Raw genomic sequence first — 21,041 nt, forward strand, 5'->3', positions numbered from 1 at the left:
TGTACGTGTGCGTGAGACACAGAGAGAGAGAGAGCTTCCAGCGTTTGTCGCAGTAACTAACATGGATATGCAGTCATCATACCTTACTTATATGAACAATCCTCTCTGACTACAGATTCCTGCGGCAAGTTCATCTTTACCACATCGAAAGCTGTTTATTCAAGCGAGAGAAGGCTAACATAGCTCTTAACAAGGTTCCTCTCTAAATGGGTTTTCATGAGATGAAAGACACAGTTCATGATGCATGCCTGATCAACTTCAGAAAAACAGAAGCTTTACCGGATGAACTTTGATCAGCTACCGAACTTCAGCACTTGAGAAAGCCTGTATCCAGCCAGACAATCAAAACAGGAATTTTAGATGCCGAGAGTGCCTTCTTGTTACTACTTGCATGACAGGATGTTCATGATTCAGCAATAGAAGAAAAATGGCCGTTTAACAGTTCTTATATGTGAGATGTAAGATTTAGCGGTTCTCTAGCTGGGCTCTCTTCTGTAGAGGGCCGGATCAGGAAATAAAGCACTCGAGTGAGAAGATATTTGTATAATTAATAGTTGTTTTTCGTCAAATAGATAACTAATCTTCATTATCTGCTGAAGATCTCTCTGAGATCAGAAGATGAATAAGCATGTCAACACGGAGGAGGAAATGAAACTCTACAATTAGCAGGTCCCACATGATTACCTAACCGTGACTCCAAGGGCCAGCACAACTTCCTGACAGGAATAGAAGGTATTCCGATGTGATTCCTTTTGGTCATTAACTTCAAGAACGCCGTCTCTGAGAGTTCTCAGCTTCATTAATTGCAGTCTCAATTCCTTCGCTTATTTTCCGCAGCCCTCATTTACCATCCGTCTTCTTGTAGATATTATTTTAATACCACTATTACGGTTCAATCAGCAGTATTTTTTATATTTAACATCACCAATTAAAAAGGTCTTTTGCCTCTGCATTCCAATCTAATGGCATGCAAAATCATGTAATCCCTCAATAATGATCTCATGCTGCGTTCAGGAACTATATTTACAAGAATCACAGCGTCATTTTCAGGTTCCATGAACAATCCCATAAATACTAACCGCAATTGAAGTCACAAAGCTGCAAACCGCACACTTCACTGATTGTACTCCGCATTGATACATCAGCAACATTTTGCAGTTCCCGCAGTTCACATGTGCAATCTGGTTTGCTGCAAAGAAAAAAGATAACCTTGAGTAATGGACTTAGATCTTTGTGCTCAGATTGACACCATCATGCGTGTCTAGGCTGCATCATCATGAAAATTATATTGTAAAGAAGAAAAAATTACCTGTTTATTTAGCAAAGACATATAACTTACACTGGAATGACAGGACAAATTTCTATGACGCTTGTTTTATGAAGGAGTTTATCTTTACATAGAACGCCATGTTGGTTCGTAAGTATTTCTTTACCTTCAAAAGCATGGTTAAGAGTAAGACAGCAGGTGCACCGTACATAGGTTGCGCCCTTAATGTACATCAAAGTAGTACGGCAACCTCTACAGACTAGTTGAGCCATTTCTGTTCCTGTTGCAAAGAAATTAAAAAATCAACTTGCTTTCAGATACTTTTTCAAGAGGCATTATACTGAAAAATCTAAAGAAGCAGCAGGTGGATTGGAAATGGGTTCGATCATGTTGAAAATAACATGTTCTCTGAAGTTTACAGTGCTAGAATGATTAGCGGATCGTTTCCATTCGGATGGAGGCATGTAAGGGCATCAAGCCAATAAAAAGAAAGGATGCATTTGGCAACCGCCATTTTTCTAAATTCAAGCTTCATTCTCATGGCATTGGAAGGAGGAAGTTCGTCACTTGCAGATGGCTGAAGGATGTTTTTATCAAGTTTAAATTCATCAGAATGACTTAAATTGGTTAGAACATTATGCATGAGTCCCCTAAATAAAGTCTCATCTCAAGCAAATGTAGAAGGAATCCTTTTTTGACAATATTGTCCATCAGATCATCAGTACTCGTTGTATTTTCATCACTACTGAACACTGATCGAGCTTTCCTGCAGCTGTAATTAATGTCCATCACAAAGTCATTAGGAGTAGGCCAGTGTAAAACATGTGGTCCACAAATTTCCAAGTAAAAGATCCTTGTTGCCTCTGGCTGAACCTTCAGTAATTCCATGAAAATAACTCGGAGTTGATATGAATTTAGTCTAGGATAGCAATCTCATTTCGTTGCAATGTTGTTACAAATTCAAGAACAGAAATATGAAAAGAAGAGGACGGTTGAACATACCAGGGGTTGGGACGGCATTAAATGCATTACAAACAGCACAACACACAGAAGTTGCTCCATGTGGATATAGAAGCAGACTTCGACATCCTGAACACACGAGTTGGCTCTGTGCACCTAAGAAAAAAAGCTGGATTAGCAGAGCTAATTAGAAAATCAAGCCTACCATTCTAATTTACTACAGTAAAGATCAGAAAATCGTTATGAAATAAATGGTTTTGCGAAAGCAAGCAGGCTAGTTCGAAGATTAGCTTGTCTGACCAACGTCATGATTAATCTGACGGGCAAGAGTCATAATATATATCTGAACATTAGAACCAACCAAATGTATGGACTAAACAACTCTAAGAGTTCATCATGAGTACAGAGGATCAATTAACTAGCAACCATCAAAATCATCTCAACAATTCATAAAGGAAAATGATCAACCATGTTTACCATTTGGAGCTGTAAAAGACACAGGAGCAGATGCATACGGCGCAAGATTTACTGGCATCCTTAGACTCGCAGCTGGTCTCCTTTTTTCTTCGCTAAGATGGTAGAAAGCCAAAATCTCCAATTGGGTAGAAGAGCTGCAAAAGGAAGCGATCATTAAAGGAACAGTAAGGCAGCTTTTACCATTTATGACTCTGGTGATTTCAGTAATAGCCAACCATTCTGTGGCCGTAATGGTAAACGCGCGTTAGGGATCGATTATTGCAGATGAAGTGATTCATCTCCACGATGTGAAAGGGTGTTGATTCAACATGAACGAGTGTGATTGCACCCTATGAAACTGAAAATTAACAACTCGGTGCAGAAAAAAAACATACAGGTGAAGGACATGCGAAAACTCTGCCCCTGCTCACCGTCGCTATATTTTGGCCTGTGCTCATCCGAGGCAGCGACCAGCTGAGGAGACCAACCGGCAACTACCAGAAACTCAACCCTTTCCGATGGCTGCCTCCGTTGAGCTTCTTTTCCTCATTTTTATTTTTTCCCTAACAAACAATCTCTTGCTTCTATTGGGCGCACTCCAAAATGAAATTTCATGTTGTTAATTTCATTCCATGCTTCTATGATGCATGACCAGCCATGCAACCAAGCTTAAAAAGCCATCTCCACCAACGCATGCATGCAAACAAGGAAGATGATCGAGCCTGCAAACGCTAAAAACTTGCAGAAACATGAGAAAAGAATGTCAGAACGCCCAATAAAACGGTGCACGACCATCTTGGCATCGTTCTTCTAATTTCATGTGCCAACTAAAACTTTTGAAATCGAACACTTTAAGAGTTTCATTAGGTTGCATGTCGTGTTTTCAAATGACACTATCATTTGCATGCCAACCATTGGAAAAGAGAGAGAGATTCAGGAAAAATTCTAATACATATAAAAAATATTGCATCTATGCTTCTAGAGTTTCCAGGTCTTGACAGTTTGACACCTTGGACTTGGAAACTTGTAAGCTTCTGCTGGTTCAGGGAACTTGGAAGGCCCCGTCTTCCGTCACAGATAATACCAAACGCCAAAAAACTTGAGAGCTGAAAAGCAGCAAGGAAACAACTCAAATTTGTTTTTTTTAAAGAAAGCATAACAAGGTAGCCATAGGCAAAACCAAGACATGAATACAGAGTACTCCTTAGCAAACAGACAAGAACGAAGTTTTCACCATGGATAGAAGTTTTTTCTTAACTTTTCATTGTTACAGTTGAAGCTCTCTCAAAGGGGTCGAGGCACTGATATGGATAAATTCATCAGCACGAGACTGGCAGGCCAAAAGATCCTTCTTTAAGACCTAAGATATGAGAAACAAAACCCAAGAGCACTAAAACAGATATATATTTCACATGTTGCTAAACTAAATGTATTCCTTTGATTAAAAGAAAGTTACTTCAAAATGTACTTATTTTCCCTATATATATCTACACAGGGTCAGTTGTAAGTTTTGTCAGGGCCGGCACTGTCTATCCTGAAAATCCAGTGTTTTCTGTCTGCAGCTTGATTTTCTCTCCCTCATGGGGCGCTGCGAACTTACCCATGTATATATAATCTAGCCCCTGCTGTGGAGGTTGATAACGCCTGTACCCCTTCTACACACGTTTCTTGCCATTCTCACGGTAACGCCACCTCAAAGTTATGCTTGCCCATGCAGCACCAACGTCACACAGCTGTCAAAGATCATTGTAAACAAGAAGCAAGTTTTGGACGGGATAAAGAACTGGTAATCTTGCATTAACCAGGAGTCGAACTCCATTAAGAAGGATGAAGCAAACGAGGAGTGACCACTGAAAAAGATGGTATTCATTTAGCTGAGCAGAGTGTAACCAATAATAACCTCAAGAAAACGGATCCAACAGTTGTGAATGCCGGCAATATATAAGTTGTCAAGATCACGCCAATTTTCATGACAAAATTCAAGATAAGCTTCCGCCTGTCATTGCATTTTATCATCAAACTAATCGCCGACATTTTTTTCTATTATTCTTTGCTCGAAACGACATGGAGACCCTTCTCCTTACAAATTATGGCATGTCCAATTGATGGGACCCGATTTGGCCTAAGACTTGTTACGTGGGCCCTTTAGTGGGATTTTTTTTTAAGGATTGAGAGGACTAAGAAAACTAGAGTTTTTTTTTTTTTTTAAATGAGACCACCCATTTAATACTTTTAATTTGTTTGGCTTGGGTCACTTGTATGTATATCAATCAAATTATCAAAACATTATTAAACTAATTTTGTAAAACTAGCGTAGACAATGATTGAGAGTTGTTTCAAAACTTGAATAAATTTATGATTATTTACTTTAACTAAAAAATAGTTATTATTATAATTTGTAGTACAAAAGAACAGTGCAGCACCTACGTCGGCCAACTAATTTGACCAGCTACGTCGATAGCGATCTGCACTTCATCATCATCAAGTGCTTTCAAAAGCCAGTTTTAGGTTTTCTTTCACTTTTGTTAAGAAAAAAAATCAAAATTTTACAGTATTGCTAATCTCCTTTATCCAACATAGGATCCTGGGCCTGTTTTAATGGCGTGGCCGTTCCGCGACGGTCTCAAGGACGTCGTCCCTAGGCGACCCACTCAAACGCGCGATCGATGACGCTCCATCACGAACTCAAGGCTTCACCTAGCCAGTCGTGGGACGGAAAACGATTTTGTGTGGAACTTGGCTATTCTGTGTAACTTGATAACAAGGATCGCCGCCTTTTGCGATTCAAAAAATTATTACTTGCAGAAATCAATGACTAAGCTCTCATCAACCTACCAGCCGAGCAGTTACACAACAGATCTAAGCTCTTTCATGATACATAAAAGTTAGATCTTAATTTATGTAAAATTTGAATTTTGTTTCAAGTCTGAAACGGCGTACTGTCACCGGTCAAGGTAAATTCAATTAAAATCAGCCCATATGATGGACGGTGAATCTGACTTGGGTCCCAACCATCTTAAATCCCACTTTCCTCGGTGGATGGCGACCATTGAGATGCTGAAATTCAAATTCATTAAAAATGGCAGCCCGTCCTCGTTTTCGTTTTGTTAGGTTCCTTTCCCATTTACAGAAGATGTCCTTTCTTTCTTTCCCAGTCTGCAGGTTCTGTAGTCATCACTCTAAAAAAAAATAAAAAACATATCTATAAATCCAGCAAGAACATTCAATAATCAGAGAAAAATAAACGAACAAGTGAGGTTTTCTCATCCCTTCTCTCTGTTTCACATCTACATTCTTTTTCTCACTTTTTGACATTGTATTCCAATTATTCTCCCCATCCTAAGATGAATCGGTAATCTCACGATGGAGAACCTGAATAGATATACATTTATATATAAACTGTAAGAAAGTATATCTAAATAAAATTTTGACCTGTAGAACAGAAGCACATAGAGTTAAAGAATGGAAAGCGTTCTCTCTGGAAGCATGAACGGTGGATGCATGCGGTTTCTGGAGGAACAAGCAATGGAGGATGAATGGTGGATGCATTCGTACCTTCTCGGTAAATGAACACGAGATTTATTGTTCCTTTGTCGGATGTGCGCCTGGATCACCAGGCATTCATTACTGTTTGGTGACAGAGAAGGACAGACTCCGCCCTTCGTTTCCATTTGCAGAGAAAGGAAGATGGCTATTCACGGCTCCGTTCTTCCATGATGATTAATTGGCATTTTCTTCATGCCCGGAACGATCGATTCTCATCCAAGTCATGAATCAGCTCCCTCAGTAGCTGAGAGTTTGATAGCTGCAAGGCGCACATTTCCCTTTCCGTCAGACTTGATCATTCGCCGGTCACGAGGCCCAAGTTAGCTGACTTTGCCTGCAAATATATGTAGCAATTTAATAAATATGCAAGTGATCAGTTGATTGATGTAAAAATTAATATTTGGATGGAGTTTCAGCGGCTTATAAGTCTCCAAATTTAGACATATATAGATCGGGACGCAATTTTTATAAATATCAATAAGAAAACTTCATATTTAATTGGTCTATAATTGTATGAATTGCAGACCTCTTTTTTTTTTTTCTTCTTCTTCTTAGAAAATTATCGAAGAAAGTACACATGCTAGCTAGCTACAGTGCTTAACCTAAGCCTTTTTCAAATTGTTGGCTTCAGCTTCCTTCTTGTATATATATATATATATATATATATATATATACTCGATCCCCTGACACTCACGTGGTTTGTCATTGAGAGCAATGTTTAAGGTACACGTGAGAGAAGAGAGAGAGAGCGGTCACCTGTCAGATCTATTATCCCCAGCTGTCCTCTAACCATCTCAATTGAAATGGCCAAAGAGTTCATCGTTGACAGTGTTTTTGCTCTGTCTTAACTTCATGGGAAGAAAAGCATGGACGATGAAGAAAATACTAATATAAATAGCAACAAATCAAGACAATATAGTTAGTGGATAGGAATACATATATGTTGTACATATTTATGCATCAATCATCATGGTGTTTACAGAGGTCAAGTATCTTTTTTATATATATATATATACACACATATATATATATATATAGAGAGAGAGAGAGAGAGAGGGCATGGATGTGTTGCCTCTATGGAAGAGAACGTATCTGTAAGGAACTGAACACAGAGAGAGAGAGAGAGGGGGGGGAGAACGAAAGGAAGAATGACAAATAATAGGAAAAACATGTTGGCAGCAATGATATATCTTGCAAACAGCCATTATTAAACAAAGAAAATAAACGAAATTGGAAAATTAATTTTAAAACTGTTTAAAGGTTGATACAAGAAAAATCTAATCAACATGCATGGAAGCTTCCATAATACTTATACAGATCGAAATTCTTATACCGACCTGACCGAACGATCCCAGTCCAGCCATTTTCCTTTCTAGTTATTAGCTGAAAGTGGCCGGACATTAACGGCGGAGCTTCTCCGCCCTCACCAATTAATGAATGTGGAAAAATGAAGAAGGGGGCCCCCTACCCGATAAACTAAACCTGCCCCAACTTTGTTTTATATTCTCATAATTAAGTTTTCTTTCTGCAAACTTGATTCCGAAAAGCTGATTTTCTGTCAGCCAAACAAGCAGAAAACAGAGTTTTGATTAAAAAGCCTAGTTGAAGTTCATGTTTCAGGTTTTCGAACTGGATTTAAGTGTCATGCAACTAACGTATATAGTGCAGTATGTAACAGTTAGTTACATGTTATCTGCTAAAGATTTTCTCAGTGGCAGCTTGTCTCAAAAAGAAAATGTAACACACTCGTAATCTGCAGATTGAAAGGAAAAGGGTATTAATTTCCACTTGTCAACCATCTTGCACTTGTCACTTTGATAGTAAAAAACATGACAATGTATTTTAACCGGTTAGTCAATCTTGAGGAATGCTTTTACAAAGTGTCTTTGAGGGCTTAAAGAAGCTAAGTGCTGTGTTTCCCCCTGTCGGTTGAGGGGTAGCGCGGTAAAAAATTTTAAGTGTATTTTACTGAAGTAAATTTTTACATATGATACCTGTAATATGGCACAGAAAAGCTTTGAGTAGAATTTTACTTTTTAAAAAACTATGTGTACTGTTCTCTCAACATTTCAATCTAAATTGTGAGCTCGAACTATTCTTCTTAAGACCTTTTACTTTTCATATGAAACATTTCTTGCCAACATGCAACAAATGCTCTTTAGAATAAAAGAAAAGGCAAACTTTTCATTGTTTAGAACAACCAAAAGTATTGTAATCGTTTTTTTTTCCTATTTAATCAGATATTCATACAGACTTCTGTCTCCTTTATTTTCGTTTCCCTCCATCCATATATAGGCTTAAGGGGAATATTAGACATACAGAAAAAACAAATCATGCATCCTCCCCTAGGAAATTTAAAAAGCAGTGATAATCACATCTGAAGAAGCTCATGCATCTGTAAATAAATACACATTCATATATAGATGTGCATCAGTATCTATTTTGTATGCATGCAAGTAAAGATTTACATTGCCAATTAGGGAGAATATGGTTCATGCCCAGGGACAAAGTATAGTTCCTTTCTTGGGCCAAAGCCAGGAGATAAAAAGCTCTATTGGATTCTATGGGGATCAAACGTGGGACCGATCTTGAGGGCAGTAAACAGTTTAAAACGTACCCATGCCTAATCATGTCGACGTGGGTAGGTCACCCATGTACTGCTTGCACATGGGCTTTATACTGTCGCAGACTGGGACATGTAGCATCTCAAGCAAGTGTTTATCGTTCATGCTTGCTCCTTGGGAGACATTGTTAATCAATAAACGCTAAATGTTAGTACTGCTAAACGCATTCTTGGGCGAGAAACTGCAGTTATTTGCAGATTAAAGGGATTGATCAGGTGAGGGGGATGAGATAGACTTGGGGATGCAAATGAATTGGTTATGGTTTTGGAGTTTCCCTTTTTCTCCCCGTCATAATATCTAATTTTTCTCTGCATTTAGCCGATCTCCCATCCCATCCATCGCGCTCTTGGCCGATATAGAAAATAGTTAAACATATAGGAGATAGGAGAGACAGAGAATGCTCTAATTGGTCATATCATCCTGTAAACGAATATCTGTTACACTTTTTTCTTGTCAACCATTTTCTTAGCATATTCTTCTCTCTCTCTCGTCTATGTGTTGGCTTTCCTTTTTTTTTTTGGAAGTTCTTTTCATAGCAAACTACCATCTAATAAGTTTGACATGGTTTGTTGTCGCATTAATCCCGTGAAAAGTGTGTACACCAGCATAATAAAAGTGTCAACATTGTCCGGAAAAGAAAGTTCAGGGAAAAGAACTGACTGCAACTGAAGACAAAAACGAAGGCTGGGTTTTTTATGCATAGGCAAAGGCATTTAACTCATTCTTTACGAAATCATTTTGCGAACCATGCTGAATGATTTAAATCGCCTTGCTGGTCACTGAGTCGCCAACTTGCAACCAACAACAATGAGCTTAGAAATCATTTTGACATGGTTTGTTGCATTAATCCCGTGACGCATCACGGCGGAAAGAGAAGAGCATTGCAAATATCTACCTATGGGTAGGAGATAAAGGTCCAATTTTGAGTATATTGAAGCCTGCGAACCTACCTTGGCATGCTCGGTCGAGCAATCTCTGACTCGGAATTTTCTGATGGTTTTCTCAAATTTTGCACCTGAACTATTATCGACCTCAAAAAAAACTTACCCACGGGCTTTGAGAAAATTCTGACTTCTCAATTGGTCGTACTGTGAACAACGTGAAGCCACATGACTAAACACAAAAATAACCACTAAACACAAAAATAACCAAGACAGAACAGCGGAACAGTTCATCTGTATCTTATCATATGCCAAAATAGCTGGTTTTTGCTCCAACTGGCTCAGAGTGAATATGCGGGATTCTGCAAATTTCCCTTGCATGTATTACAAAAATGGCGATCACATACTTCAGAAAAGTAGCTGATGAAGTTGCTCCAATCGGACAGCTCATTTGATCATCAGAACAGATAGTCAAAACAGAAAAGCAGAAACCATAATATGTTTTTGACTGGAAGATATGCTCAAATAAATATATCAATATGATACAAGCGTCACATTTCAATATTTACAGAATCTAAAAGACTTGGAGTCCATCACGCATTAGACTCAGAGATAGTCGACCAAACTGAGTTTTTTTAGCTGGCATCTGCCGCTGTGTGGCACCATACCTTAAAGCTTGCTAAGCAAATAAATCAAACGCTGGGAGTTCTAAACCCGATTAGATCCAGAAATCGGTCTCCAAATTCAAGTTTGGTTGTGCCTATGTACCCAACCACACCGATCACAAATCCCAAATAAGCTCCAGTTGACACCAGATCCATCCTGAACCCAATAAAATCTCGAATAAAAGTGCAAAAAGAGAGACAGTAGTTTTATAACCAACGAAACACCTGCCTTGTGTCCTCTTACAAAAGTGTGCCCATCTTGAGCTCCAAAGTGCCAACAGGAGATTAGATCCTTATCAGAAAATGTTATCGTACAAGAAAACATGACACATTTTCTAAAGATCTCAAGGGGATATACAAAGCTTCTCCTGCTTGAGCAAATATTCTGATGGATCAACAGATTTTTCCTGCTTCAAGGATCGAGGACACTCTATGTTCCAGGTTACCATTACAAATCAGGAGCAAAGATATACCATCATTCATCATTCTCAGCATCAGAGATTCCATATACAACTTCGATATAAAGCTTGACAGTTCTCATAGACAAACCCGGGAAACGATGGTCACCAGTGGGCCGCATATCAATCTCCACGAAAGGCCAGTTCATGGTCTCAGCAGCTTGACATTCTTCAATCCCATTGCCAATCACGCAAAAACGGTCATTTGGATTACTGAAACGAGCTTTGATCCATGAGAAGCATTGGGGCTTCCCCACATCCCATGAACTATAAACTGAGGAAGAGAAACAAAATGTAAGAAAATCATTCACGACAAAAAAGTAAGTTTTGTAATCTCATTCTTCAATTGGAAACCTTCAAAAAATGATGTATTCAGGAATGAGCAAGCATGAAGACCGCTTTCTTATTCAGATTATAATAACGTATACAACATGCACACAGACTTGCCTGGAAGGGTGCCACACCTGTGTTGACATGGCTGGACTTAGAGGGAAGTACAGGTCATAGCTTGGACACTGCAAAGTGATATTTAGCATTCTTTTAAGTTTCTTGCGGTATTTTTTTTGTTTATTATTTTAATATTTCTATAAAAATAAAAAATGAATATTGTTTACTTACAATTTTATTTTTTTATATATATAACTAAAGATATATAGAAACCCCAGTTCTTTTTAAAATGCTCCACACGCATACCCATATGACAGCATAAAACACCATGGTCATGCTTTCCATGGCCCCAGGTTGCCTATAGAGAAGTTGCGAGATATGAGGTTTGATGCATGAAAGGCAACATTCTTACATCCAATTGATAGATAAACTTCTTTCTAACATACAGATGTCGGTATGAACTCCCAGTGAAGAAACTAAAGAATGTGTAATTCGGTGTTGATCATTCATCCTGAATTTGGAGTTCGCTATAATAGACAAACATGGCAAATACAAGATACTTGACCAGAAAAATAAATTGGTTTATGTTGAAACTATCAATACTAAATTTGAACCCTGGACATAAGCAGGGAAAATGCAGCAGAAGACAAAGAAATAAGGTCTACAACTCACCATTTCTAGCTGGAATGAAACCATTGAATTGGAAGAAAATACAGCAAAAGACAAAGAAATAAGGCCTATAACTCACCATTTCTAGCTGGAATGAAATCATTGAGTCGGAAGAGCAGGCACTTGACAAGACTGGGAATTAGGGCCCCAGAAGTAACAAGAACATTAACACATCTACCTTCCACTTCATCAATAATATCTACACCATCTCTGGACAAATGAGCTTTTGCTGGAACATTTTCCCTGCACTGGGACAAAATGGACCGTGCTGCACAAAGAGAAATAGCAAATAAGACAGACGAAAAGGAAATGACCTCTCATATGCAATTGGTCAGCTTAAATACTTTAGCAGACACACACAGGAACGTTATTAGAAACCCAGATAAAATGTGAAGCGCATCTGGGAGATCAAGAGAGTTTATGACCTCAAAACGATATTTTCATGAAGGGAGGTGTTCATAGGGACATTATTGATGGCCCGTTCTCTTTGGTTAATTATGAGTTACCCTGGTTGGGCAGAGTTTGATTACTCAAACATAAAGAAGATATGCATGGCATGGGTGTCAAAACATCAGAGACTATCTCCAGCAACATACCTTTTCGCTCATATTAAAAGCAAATCCAGAACACAAAAAAGCCAACTTTGCTCTCGAGACTTATTTAAAAGAAAAGTACCAAGTCTTTATCAGTAAGGTTATCAAAATGGTCCATTTTGTTGCCTGAATCCAAAATCAATTATGTCCCCAAGAGCCCTAATGTTGTAAGGCAAAGGACTTCAAATGCACCCACGCAACTGGTATAAAACGACTGAAACACACAAACCAGTTCGGGTTGCCTACTTGGATTCCACCCTTGTTCACTTTTCAATGAAAAGTGTTACCAAAATTACCAATGATGATCAAAGGCTGCCACAAATGAAGCACTTTCATCAGGGATAGATCGCCGGCAAATCTCATTCAGGTTATCATGTCCATGGCACAATGTTTATTTATTTAGCTATTTATAATAAATCAACTTCATTGTGAATGTAAAAGGCAAGTCACATCCTGGAATATTTGACCTAATTCAGTTGGCTTCACTTTAGAACGTTTTAAACAATAAAACATGAAATTAAGGAAAAAAAAAAGTGTGCACATTGATTAGATTTGGTTCAAGCAAAAAACCAACTTATCCTACAGCTTTCTCTAGTTCCTACAATCCAGGCTAAACAATTTCACCTCAAATGAAGGTCCAAAGGATATTAACAAGAGGGGGCAATGAAGAGTCATTACATATCAATCCTATAAACTCCTCATCCTTGGTTAAAACAAGTAAAATCCTGAACCCACATGTGTGTCTTTGTGTGTGCACCAAATATCTTACTACAATACATACAGCAGCAGCAGTATTCAAAAAGCAAGCTTCCTCCCTCTTCTGTAGACCTAAAGCTTGCCTGACAGACTCAACTTTGCATCTTTAATTCAATAAAGAAGCATAAATTTCAAATAATAAAAGAGCTAATAACCGTGACCAATCATTAAGATGAAAGGTTAAATAATAAATATTTGCATAAAACATACTTAAAAAGTTTCATACCAGAAGATAGCCATCCATCGGTGTAGCTGTCTGTTAAGTCATAAAGGTCATCCCATAATTTAATTGTCTCTTGATCAAGAACTTCATGCAAGCCCTGTAGTATTCAAATGCAAGTTTATTTGACCTAAACTTGAAATGAAGTGAGAGACTACCCAAAGATATCAGGAGGAAAAAAGTAAAAATCAAAAGCTTTTGTTCTATATTTGCTCTTCATAGTGCAACATTTAGAGGTCAAGCCAGTGAAGTGAAAACTGAAAAGCCTTATGAGGCATCATGTATCCCCTGGAAGAAATGCATCATGCATGTAGACACGACAAGAGATGGTACTCATGTAGGTCGGCCATTAATAAAAGGAAGCATCAATCAAATGCAGTAACCACATGGACAGTAAAGGCACATGTATTCATGCAAGAATTGTGCATTCAGCAAGACACACCACCTTTTCACCACATGATGTAAGAGTCTGATCATCTTAGAGGAACTCACAAATATTGCAGAATATGCCACATGCTTGGAAGCAATGTGAAGACTTAAGGTTTGCCAACTTAACTAGAGCACCAAAGATGACCAACAAAACAATGTGAAAGCAAAATCCAACTCTCAAGGTTTGTTCTTCCCCTAATCATTTTGACTGCTGATTACTATTACAATTTTAAAATAGATTACTGCATTGCACGTGCATGTAGCACTCAAGTTGTAAGCAACATAGCTGAACTAGTTCTTATCATACAAAACAGCAGTGAATTGTCTACTTATCAACAATGCTATTCAACTGTAGATACTTGAAGCTGAAAATTATGAAAAACTGGATGATCATACTCATGACAAAATAATTTCATACCTTTCCCCAAGAAAGAAGGTATGTTGTCAAAGGTTGCTAGGTGCAGCCTGAGCAACAGGCTGCACCTAGGACCTAGGCACACTTAGGCGACCATTTAACTAATTATGGCTGTATGCATTACATACAGTAAATATCATATAGTTTATATTATATAATGTATCAGACTGTCATACATAACTTAATATATACGTTAACAAGTGTGGAAGACAACTATTATATATATGAAGTTATTAATTATTAAGTATTGAGTTATATATGACTAATAGTGATATATAACAACAATCTATAACAGTCCCTGTTGCACGATTTATATTATACTTGTATATTGAAGACAAAATGTAAAGTTTATACTTCATAGCATTGATGATTCAAGAAACAGAAAATCAATGCAATAAGATCCTAGACTCAAATGTTCACTTCAATTCATAACTCATAACAAAAAAAGACCTAGTGATTAGAATATAGACATAAACAGAATATTACATAATCATATAAAAAAAATATGAGACAAAAACCATGTGACAACTTAGCAGTTACATGAAAGTCTGAAACAGAAATGAGAAATCAAACTTTTTCAGTTTTACAGAATATAAGAGACAGAATTATAATATAGATATAATCAGAATATTACATAATCATATCAATGAAATATGAAACAGAAATCATATGACAACTTAGCAGTTAGATGAAAGTGTGAAACAGAAATGAGAAATCAGTCTTTTCAGTTTTACAGAATGTAATGAAACATAATTAGAATATAGATATAAAGTACAAACAGAATATTATATAATCATATCAATGTCAATGTGAGTGTTGCTCCGACTTCTATGGACTAGGCGCTGGCATGCCTAGTCCCATAGTCGTGATCAGGCGTGAGCCTAGGCCCATGCGCACCTTACATAGCCTAAGTCCTGGATTTAGGCGATCAAGGTGGAGTTGCCCTAGTCATCACCTAGGTGTGCGCAAGGCAATGCCTTAACAACATAGAGAAAAAAGCATTAGGAAAACCATACTATATATCTTCAGACACAGAATACTGTTTCATAAATTTGAAACTGTAGGGCATGAGATATTTTGGTTAAGAAACTGAAATCATGCTGATCCAACTTTGGTTCCATAAGCAAGATCACAAATTTCTCATCTGGCCTCTTAAATATTTCATTAATTGATTACTTATCTATAACATAAATGGCTGCTGCAAATAACTAAGGGTACTAAATCTAGCTCATTGTGTACCTCTAGAGTATCCATCTTTCCATAATTCATTTCTTATGGGTGCTTGATCTAGTAACATCGGGTTTGGACCATCTAGGGCAATGTTTTCATCACTTACACATATTTTTCTTCCTTGTGTTGGCAGTCCAAAAGGAACTCTCTTCCAGAGTGCAGCATGTATTAATGTGTAACATGAATAGTCTATAAGTTTGCCCTTTAGCAGTGCAGACTTTAATTCCTAATCACATCCTTCTGTTGCCCTTTTTCCATGTACATACCTAACTGAGAAGCACTGGCATCACAGGTTCCTCATTTCCATCCTACTTGTAATAGAGGGACAAATGGATCTTCATAGTGTCTGATGTGGTCATGCGACTGAACATGGTGCAAGTTGCAGCTACGGCATGAAGTGGATTGGCATCCATCATATTAATACATGAGCATCAAATTCCTCTAGTGTAAGCAGACAGGATAGTTCTTTCAGCTAGTTCTCAAGGATCTAAACAAAAATGGTTATGATGTTTCCTTTTGTTAGATGCCCAAACAACTGCTCATCAAGAATATCTTCCCTGAACAAGCTTTTGCTCCTTTTTCTTGTGATTTTCTATCTTAAGAACGATGATGCTAATTTTTTTCCTGACTTCCTATATTAAGAAGGTATAATCTAGAGTTCTGTTTGAAAGCAAACAAGGATGCGGCAGAAATTAGAGAATCAATCTGCTTATGGGTAAGTAAGTAGAATGATGGGAAAGATCAAATTTTTGCTGAACACCAAGCCAAGGAAGAGACTTTGTGCTTTAATATAAATATGAACATTTTCAGGAAACAGAATCTAAAATGAATCTCGTTTACTTGGAGTTAACAAGTTATGAGGCTTCCAGTCATTGGGATTTATTTGCATAAATACAGTTTCTTGGTAGTTCAAACAGATCTCCTCACAAGCTCATTAACTTAACCAAGCCGAGCAGACAAAAAGGCCCAACACACTCATGTGTGTGTGTGTGTGTGTTGATGAAGATGTCATAGAACTCTTCATTATAATGGGAAAAATAAGAACCTCGGCAGACTTCAAAGGTAATTAATTATGTAAGCTGCAAATGGTTATGAATATGAAGCACATCATGCAGTGGACCAAGACCATTAGCTGAATTACTTCACCTCCTAGGCCTATGACATTGATACCACAATACCTACTGTAAGATTGTGGTGCTTGTAGCACCACGACTGAAGCCCTTTTAAATTTGAGGCTGTCATTTACATGCCAAATTAATTGCTTGCTGTACATGCATGACAACTAGATCAACAGCTTTAGAGTGCTTGCCGCTGGCACTTTATAATCCAAAAGCTGAACCTTTATTAGGGCACAGTTACTGATGAAAAACTCTCCAAGACAACTTTCCCTGTTTTCTCAAGAAACTTTCTTGCATGGACATGATAATCATGAACATCTCGATTAGGATCTTGGCTCAACGAAGTACCTGCTCAGTAATTTGTTTTGAAAAGAAGCTATTAAACCAGATCAGCATACTCCAGTTCCAGTACAAGGTGGGTCTGCACAATTAAATTTAACACTTGAAGTCCTCAGATAAAATGGAAAAAACACGCTCACTCCGCTGTTACACTGTATTGACAACATAAAACCCTTTTTTTCCTTAAAGTACCTATGTAGTTGAACGACCTACAGAAATGTGTGACCATGCCCAATAGCATGTCATTCCTAGATGAAGGGATATTTGCATGATAATGACAATCTGGGAACATGATATAGTTCCAGAACTAATTATTGCTTTAGCTTCACGTAGAGTGCAAACTTTAAATTAGAAGAAATGCATGCAATATATGTAAAACATAAAGGCACAAAATCCACGAGCATACATAAACAGGAAGTTCAAACTTCAAAGCCATAAACTAGCTTCATGTTCAAGATCTAGCAAAAAGCAACTTGAGAAAGCCATACTATAGAATTCCATTAACTAAGTGTTAGCAACAGAGCGTAGTAGTGGCCTAGGAAAGCATGACTTGAAAAAATTATGCCCAAGCAAAAGGACATTTCTATATCAAAACCTGTGCATATCTTTTTGCTATGATACGGTATCGGTAGGCAAGCTTTCTTTTGTTGGCATCATCGTAACAATGACTGAACCCATCCTTGTTAAAATCGTAATCTGACAAATCCCTGCCATCATCATACTCGCTCAAACTATCAAGAAATGGCTCATTGAAGTCCTCAACCTGTTTCAACAAATGTTAAGAAAAAGAAAAAAAAAAGCTCAGGAAGTGAGAAAAAAATAAATTGATGAGAAGCAAGGGGAGAAAGGAAAAACACTTACCTGCTCATAAAAGAAAAAACTGTCACAGACATGCAGAATGTGCTTCTCCCAACACTTTCCAAGTTCCATTCCTTTCTGAATGTCCTTTGAACCGTTGAAAGCCTCTCCATATGTCCCGTTCAACAATGACTTTAGCAATATAAGAGTCTCGTCCATGTCCCACACATATATAGTCCTTTTCTGATCTACCATACCATTTCCCTCCATTTTAGAGAAGCCGTTTGTGCTTAAGCTGTGACAAGCAAGAGAGTAGTTTTCTGTACTGTCATGTGCATCAGCTAGATGCTCAGGAATGCCCTGGAAGAAGGATACACAGCCATAAGCTGAAGAAGTGGATACTTAATTAATGTTCAATATTCAAAAAATTAATCTGGGACCACTGCAACTAAAAGGCAATACGGAGCTCGAAGACCATGGAAGTGATGAATGTTCCACAAATATCATTCAACAAATTTGATAGAATCAAACATGACCAAGAACAATTAATATTTCAATTTTGCTTCACGGAAAGCAGACTGGCAGAAGTAACACAAGTTAAAAACAAATCAACCAACATAGGCATCTAGATGCAGCTAATCATTGAGTTGGAATCACAAATTGCAGCCTAAAGCAAATTTTCAGTGCGCATCCACTTAAAATAAGAAACTAATGCCGACTGGACAATAGCCCAAAGTCCGTGGATCTGCTGTGAGAAGAAGCCAAACAATCTACAGATTCGATTATGGGTAAATAATGAAAAAAGAACGTTAAATGTAACCAATTTCAGATAAAAAGGGAAAACCAAGCACTTTCAAATCAAAAGTGAAGACTGAGGCTACAATGAAACCAAATCTGCAAGACAAAAGCACGCAGAAACCAACAAAGGAGAAGCATAACAGACCCATGACAAAGAACCCCAAACTATAAAAATGGCAGATCAAAATTAGGTATTGTAAGAGGAAAAGTAGAAGGCCAAAAGAGTCAACCAAAACAAAACGTTAGTGGCAATCTAACGTACACCAGAGCCACTGTCTAAGCATAATGGCACACGCATCAGTATCACACGGGCATCCTCCAGGAAAATAGAACGACAAAAAAGAAACCTCACCCCTTGCAGTTGCATCCATACATCTATCCATCAAGATCCTTCATTAAAACCAACAACATCCATTTCCAAAACGTCTCATCTAAAAGATAACTGCAGCCTTTTCCACCACAGGCTACAAGAGCAGTCCAAACGAAACCAAGAAGAAGGGAAAGGAAACTAACTAACCATTTCATCACCATCGTTCTTGATCGACTTCACCTAAGAGAAAGAGAGCTTTCTTTGATGTCATCTCTTGAACGGGACTCAGTAATAAACTAATTAACCGAAAAAAAGAAGTTGGTGATCCGAAATCATCAAGAATATTACCTCTGGAAGGTTCGGTTCCGAGGCTTGAGCCATTTCTTTATTGGTTTTAGAGCACCCAAATTGCTAAAAAGAAAAAGGAAATGGCTCAGAGGAGAAAGAGTGAGATGGAGGAGAAAGAAGAAGGGAAGGCCTTAGCAAATGGGCCGCTAGGATGTAGGCACGGGAGGTTGCTTTATAGGCGCTACCCACAAGCGGATATGCACGGGCAGCCGCGGTTTTCCCGCTGTGATCCTTGTACCAGGAGGAGGAAGAGAGAAGAGAGAAGAGAGAAGAGAGGAGAGGGTTGGTTGCCCTGTGATAAGGTCATTCCTGTCATTCCCTCTGTGGGCACACCCCCAATCAACGCAATCATACATCATGGAACCCCGAATTTACAGAAGCAACCAGTCAAGGACAGTAATCGCGCTGTGAGATTCTTCGTATGGTAAATTAACCCCATTAAGCACCTGAGCATCAAGGTTCCTCCGTTTCGGCCTGAGAAATGGCGGTGGCAGATGTCGTCATCCTTTCACGTTCTTGACTTACGAGAAGTTCACCAATCCGTCCCCAGCCTACTGGGCTTGTCAGATTCAGATGGACAATTTGCGGTTTCTAAATAAATCCAACTCCTTATTAATTTTAATGATGATTAGTAGATTATTATACTTTAATAAGCAAAAAAGGAGTCATGTTATTTGGAGAAAACATTTGGAGCCTATTTTGTGTGTACCATTCATCTCTCTCTTCCCCTGATCTTGATTTCATATTTGTCGTCATTCAGTAAAAAAGTAGAAATACAAGAAAAAAAAAAATTGTTCTTCTCATGAGGGAATAAGTTCAGGGTCCCTAGGAGCATGGCACCTGATAGGGGTTTCTTCAATTGCAAAGCCAAGTCAATATTTGAGATATTAAATTCAGAGTTGGCAACACCATGGATCTTTGTGTAGGCATTTGCAACACCGAATTTCGTCCATTCATTGGGGTTCGCAAGATGGTAGCATTGTGTGGTTTTCTTTTCTTTCCAATGCGCATCCTCACCCTTATCTATTCATCATGTGGAACCAAACTTATATGCACTACGATTTGTTTAGTAAAATAGCCTTATATTAGTTGTATGATAATCATGTGCCTGTTGGTATTTATTTCCCTTATTTTACAAGCAAAACTAATGGGGACTTTGCTTTTCATGAGAGGCAAGCTACAAAAAGTGGACACATTATATATAATATATATGTTGAGAATCTTTCATAAAAATATATGTATGGGGAGATACTACTGATCAAGACCCCTTTCTTTTTTGCCCAAGAAAGTATGTAGCTCCATTGTGGTAAATTCACTGACCGGTGATAGAAAAATATCAATGAATAGTGCATTGAAAATAGCAACATGTAACCTGACTTTTAGTGGCGTTGGAAAATGGTCCCACATTTTCTTACTGCTGGGATCATGGAGGAATAGAATAATTTTGGTTGGAGTCTTTCCGAAACTGCCCATCTGTGCAGATGCAGCAGCTAAAACCCCCCCAAAGGAAAAACTGTGGGGGCACACTTGTTCAGCCTATGAACTTCCAACCACCTTCTCTCTCTCTCTCTCTCTCTAAAAAAATGAGAAGATTTTCACTTGAGGTCCAATTTCTTGTTCTAGATTTCAAGAGGCCATGCTTTCTTAGCCTGTCTAATATGGTAGATAGGTTCTTTCGGCAACTGGAATAGTATTGTAGTGGACTGTTATCAGGGAAAATCCTAAATGCAGGCCCCTTGTTTTGCAATTTCTAGTAATTTACATCATCCATCAG

At 38.1% G+C, this 21,041-nt stretch overlaps 2 protein-coding genes across 9 annotated transcripts; both read right to left on the reverse strand.

Annotated features, from left to right (window-relative positions):
• Positions 1–77: 77 nt before the first annotated feature.
• Positions 78–4,015, reverse strand: LOC116253378 (protein LSD1-like). 5 transcript variants are annotated; one of them, XM_050077545.1, is made up of 8 exons: positions 3,918–4,001; positions 3,693–3,789; positions 3,079–3,414; positions 2,705–2,838; positions 2,270–2,383; positions 1,434–1,547; positions 1,080–1,189; positions 78–324 (listed from the first exon to the last, which is right to left on the reverse strand). In XM_050077545.1, exons 4-8 carry the CDS (start codon positions 2,760–2,762, stop codon positions 298–300), a joined length of 423 nt encoding a protein of 140 aa, XP_049933502.1. In that variant the 5' UTR covers positions 2,763–2,838; positions 3,079–3,414; positions 3,693–3,789; positions 3,918–4,001; the 3' UTR covers positions 78–297. The 5 variants fall into 5 exon arrangements, with proteins under 5 accessions (XP_049933502.1, XP_049933501.1, XP_031484031.1 ...); XM_050077544.1 differs by having other exon boundaries at positions 3,079–3,421; XM_031628171.2 differs by having other exon boundaries at positions 3,115–3,421; positions 3,693–4,015.
• A 6,563-nt stretch (positions 4,016–10,578) lies between these two features.
• LOC116252292 (eyes absent homolog) lies at positions 10,579–19,586 on the reverse strand. Of its 4 annotated transcripts, none has more exons than XM_031626448.2 (7): positions 19,268–19,586; positions 19,127–19,159; positions 17,875–18,171; positions 17,609–17,776; positions 13,489–13,582; positions 11,993–12,181; positions 10,579–11,131 (listed from the first exon to the last, which is right to left on the reverse strand). In XM_031626448.2, the coding sequence occupies exons 1-7, from the start codon at positions 19,298–19,300 to the stop codon at positions 10,875–10,877; spliced, it is 1,071 nt and encodes a 356-aa protein (XP_031482308.1). In that variant the 5' UTR covers positions 19,301–19,586; the 3' UTR covers positions 10,579–10,874. The 4 variants fall into 4 exon arrangements, with proteins under 4 accessions (XP_031482308.1, XP_031482311.1, XP_031482309.1 ...); XM_031626451.2 differs by having other exon boundaries at positions 19,127–19,174; positions 19,268–19,585; XM_031626449.2 differs by lacking the exon at positions 19,127–19,159.
• Between the last annotated feature and the right edge of the window lie 1,455 nt (positions 19,587–21,041).

Source organism: Nymphaea colorata, chromosome 4 (assembly GCF_008831285.2).
Source record: "Nymphaea colorata isolate Beijing-Zhang1983 chromosome 4, ASM883128v2, whole genome shotgun sequence".
NCBI lineage: Eukaryota > Viridiplantae > Streptophyta > Magnoliopsida > Nymphaeales > Nymphaeaceae > Nymphaea > Nymphaea colorata.

Excerpts from the sequence above, each read along its gene's own strand:
- LOC116253378 (XM_050077546.1), bottom strand. The coding sequence starts at position 2,762 with ATGCCAGTAAATCTTGCGCCGTATGCATCTGCTCCTGTGTCTTTTACA. Across the intron at positions 2,384-2,704 it reads GTCTTTTACAGCTCCAAATG|GTGCACAGAGCCAACTCGTG; the intron begins GTAAACATGGTT and ends TTTTTTTCTTAG. Across the intron at positions 1,548-2,269 it reads TAATGCCGTCCCAACCCCTG|GAACAGAAATGGCTCAACTA; the intron begins GTATGTTCAACC and ends TCTTTGCAACAG.
- LOC116252292 (XM_031626448.2), bottom strand. The coding sequence starts at position 19,300 with ATGGCTCAAGCCTCGGAACCGAACCTTCCAGAG. Across the intron at positions 19,160-19,267 it reads CGGAACCGAACCTTCCAGAG|GTGAAGTCGATCAAGAACGA; the intron begins GTAATATTCTTG and ends TCTTTCTCTTAG. Across the intron at positions 12,182-13,488 it reads CGATGGATGGCTATCTTCTG|CACGGTCCATTTTGTCCCAG; the intron begins GTATGAAACTTT and ends CTCTTTGTGCAG.